General features: G+C 49.1%; 1 protein-coding gene across 1 annotated transcript in view; it reads left to right on the top strand.

Annotated features, from left to right (window-relative positions):
- Positions 1 to 2,500, top strand: part of LOC143753356 (vacuolar protein sorting-associated protein 72 homolog) — a 12,747-nt gene that overhangs the window by 4,750 nt on the left and 5,497 nt on the right. Inside the window, exons 3-4 of the mRNA XM_077245681.1 lie at positions 1,565 to 1,676; positions 1,857 to 2,033. Coding sequence (XP_077101796.1) covers positions 1,565 to 1,676; positions 1,857 to 2,033 — 289 coding nt within the window. The remainder of the gene's footprint in view (positions 1 to 1,564; positions 1,677 to 1,856; positions 2,034 to 2,500) is intronic.

Below are 2,500 nucleotides of genomic sequence, written 5' to 3'. Positions count from 1 at the left end.
CACACACACACACACACTCCTCGCAGGAAGAGCCGAGTCATCACTAAAGCCTACAAGGTCATCACACACACACACACACACACACACACACACACACACACACACACACACACACACACACACTCCTCGCAGGAAGAGCCGAGTCATCACTAAAGCCTACAAGGTCATCACACACACACACACACACACACACACACTCCTCGCAGGAAGAGCCGAGTCATCACTAAAGCCTACAAGGTCATCACACACACACACACACACACACACACACACACACACACACACACACACACACACACACACACACACACACACACACACACACACACTCCTCGCAGGAAGAGCCGAGTCATCACTAAAGCCTACAAGGTCATCACACACACACACACACACACACACACACACACACACACACACACACACACACACTCCTCGCAGGAAGAGCCGAGTCGTCACTAAAGCCTACTAGGTCATCACACACACACACACACACACACACTCCTCGCAGGAAGAGCCGAGTCATCACTAAAGCCTACAAGGTCATCACACACACACACACACACACACACTCCTCGCAGGAAGAGCCGAGTCATCACTAAAGCCTACAAGGTCATCACACACACACACACACACACACACACACACACACACACACACACACACACACACACACACACACACACACACTCCTCGCAGGAAGAGCCGAGTCATCACTAAAGCCTACAAGGTCATCACACACACACACACACACACACACACACACACACACACACACACACACACACACACACACACACACACACACACACACACACACACACACACACACACTCCTCGCAGGAAGAGCCGAGTCGTCACTAAAGCCTACAAGGTCATCACACACACACACACACACACACACACACACACACACACACTCCTCGCAGGAAGAGCCGAGTCATCACTAAAGCCTACAAGGTCATCACACACACACACACACACACACACACACACACACACACACACACACACACACACACTCGCTCAGATCTTAACGATTCATAATTTCTAATCCAATAAGGTAAAATAAACTTAGATATCATTCACATTTTTATTCTTATTTCAAAACATGTAACTGTATCTGAATATCATGAACAGAAATCGACAGATAAAGAACTCTTACACGAGGAGCGTTTGCCTGTGCTTTATAAACACCATAGAAGAACAACTAGCATAACTAACATACACTACAAGCGTTAAAGATACGGTTGAAATAAACAGTGATTTTCAGGTACAGAATATAATTTATAATTAAAATATACATTACAAATATAGTTACAAAAGTTATTGAGTGAAGAACGAGTGGATATTCTCTCTGTCTTCTGTTGATTAGTGTAATTATAGAGACGGCAGGAATATTAGTGCTGTCACTTTAAGAGCCGCACGATATAGTTACACACGTTCAGCTCAGAACACAGAGTCTCACGCTGGAATGCTTTAAACTCACAAAGGAATCGATAAGAGGAATCGACATTTTATCGTCAACACGTCTGCTCACGAGTGTGTGTGTGTGTGTGTGTTTCAGGAGCCTTTGAAGGTCTCGAAGCCCAAAGTCAAGCGAGTGACTGAAGAATTAAAGACTGAACGGCCGAGAGTGGAGCGACGCATCATCCAAGATCTGCAGGAGTTCGGAGAGAGTGAGTGACACACTGACCAGCACACGTCTCGGTGTGGATTTAAATATGCAAATGCCGAAGACTCTGTGATTGGATCATTGTTGCAGTGATTATTATTGTTTGGCAGCAGTTCTGATGGATTGGGTAGTTTTTGATTTCTGGAACAACCATGTCCCGCTCTTCTTGTGCGCTGTGTTTCAGTGCGTAAGTCAGTGCGTAAGTCGACGAGCGAACACACACGCAAGACGAACGAGCGTCTGCAGGAGCGGCAGCAGGAAGCGCCGCGCAAGAGGAGAGGAGCGAGCGATCGAGTGCTGACGCAGGACGAGCTGCTAGCAGAGGCTAAGCTCACCGCGGAGATCAACCTGCGCTCGCTGGGTACACACACACACACACACACACACACTCCTCACCGCGGAGATCAACCTGCGCTCGCTGGGTACACACACACACACACACACACACTCCTCACCGCGGAGATCAACCTGCGCTCGCTGGGTACACACACACACACACACACACACTCCTCACCGCGGAGATCAACCTGCGCTCGCTGGGTACACACACACACACACACACACTCCTCACCGCGGAGATCCACCTGCGCTCGCTGGGTACACACACACACACACACACACACACACACACACACTCCTCACTGCGGAGATCAACCTGCGCTCGCTGGGTACACACACACACACACACACACACACACCTCACCGTGAAGATCAACCTGCGCTCGCTGGGTACACACACACACACACACACACACACACACACACACACACACACAAACACACACACTCCTCACCACGGAGATCAACCTGCGCTCGCTGGGTACACAC

The sequence above is a fragment of the Siphateles boraxobius genome, unplaced genomic scaffold (assembly GCF_051911475.1).
Source record: "Siphateles boraxobius isolate OS27281-9 unplaced genomic scaffold, OSU_SipBor_1 278, whole genome shotgun sequence".
In the NCBI taxonomy this organism is placed as follows: Eukaryota; Metazoa; Chordata; class Actinopteri; order Cypriniformes; family Leuciscidae; genus Siphateles; species Siphateles boraxobius.
The sequence above is the reverse complement of the archived record's forward strand: the minus strand, read 5'-3'. Positions and strand labels throughout refer to the sequence as shown.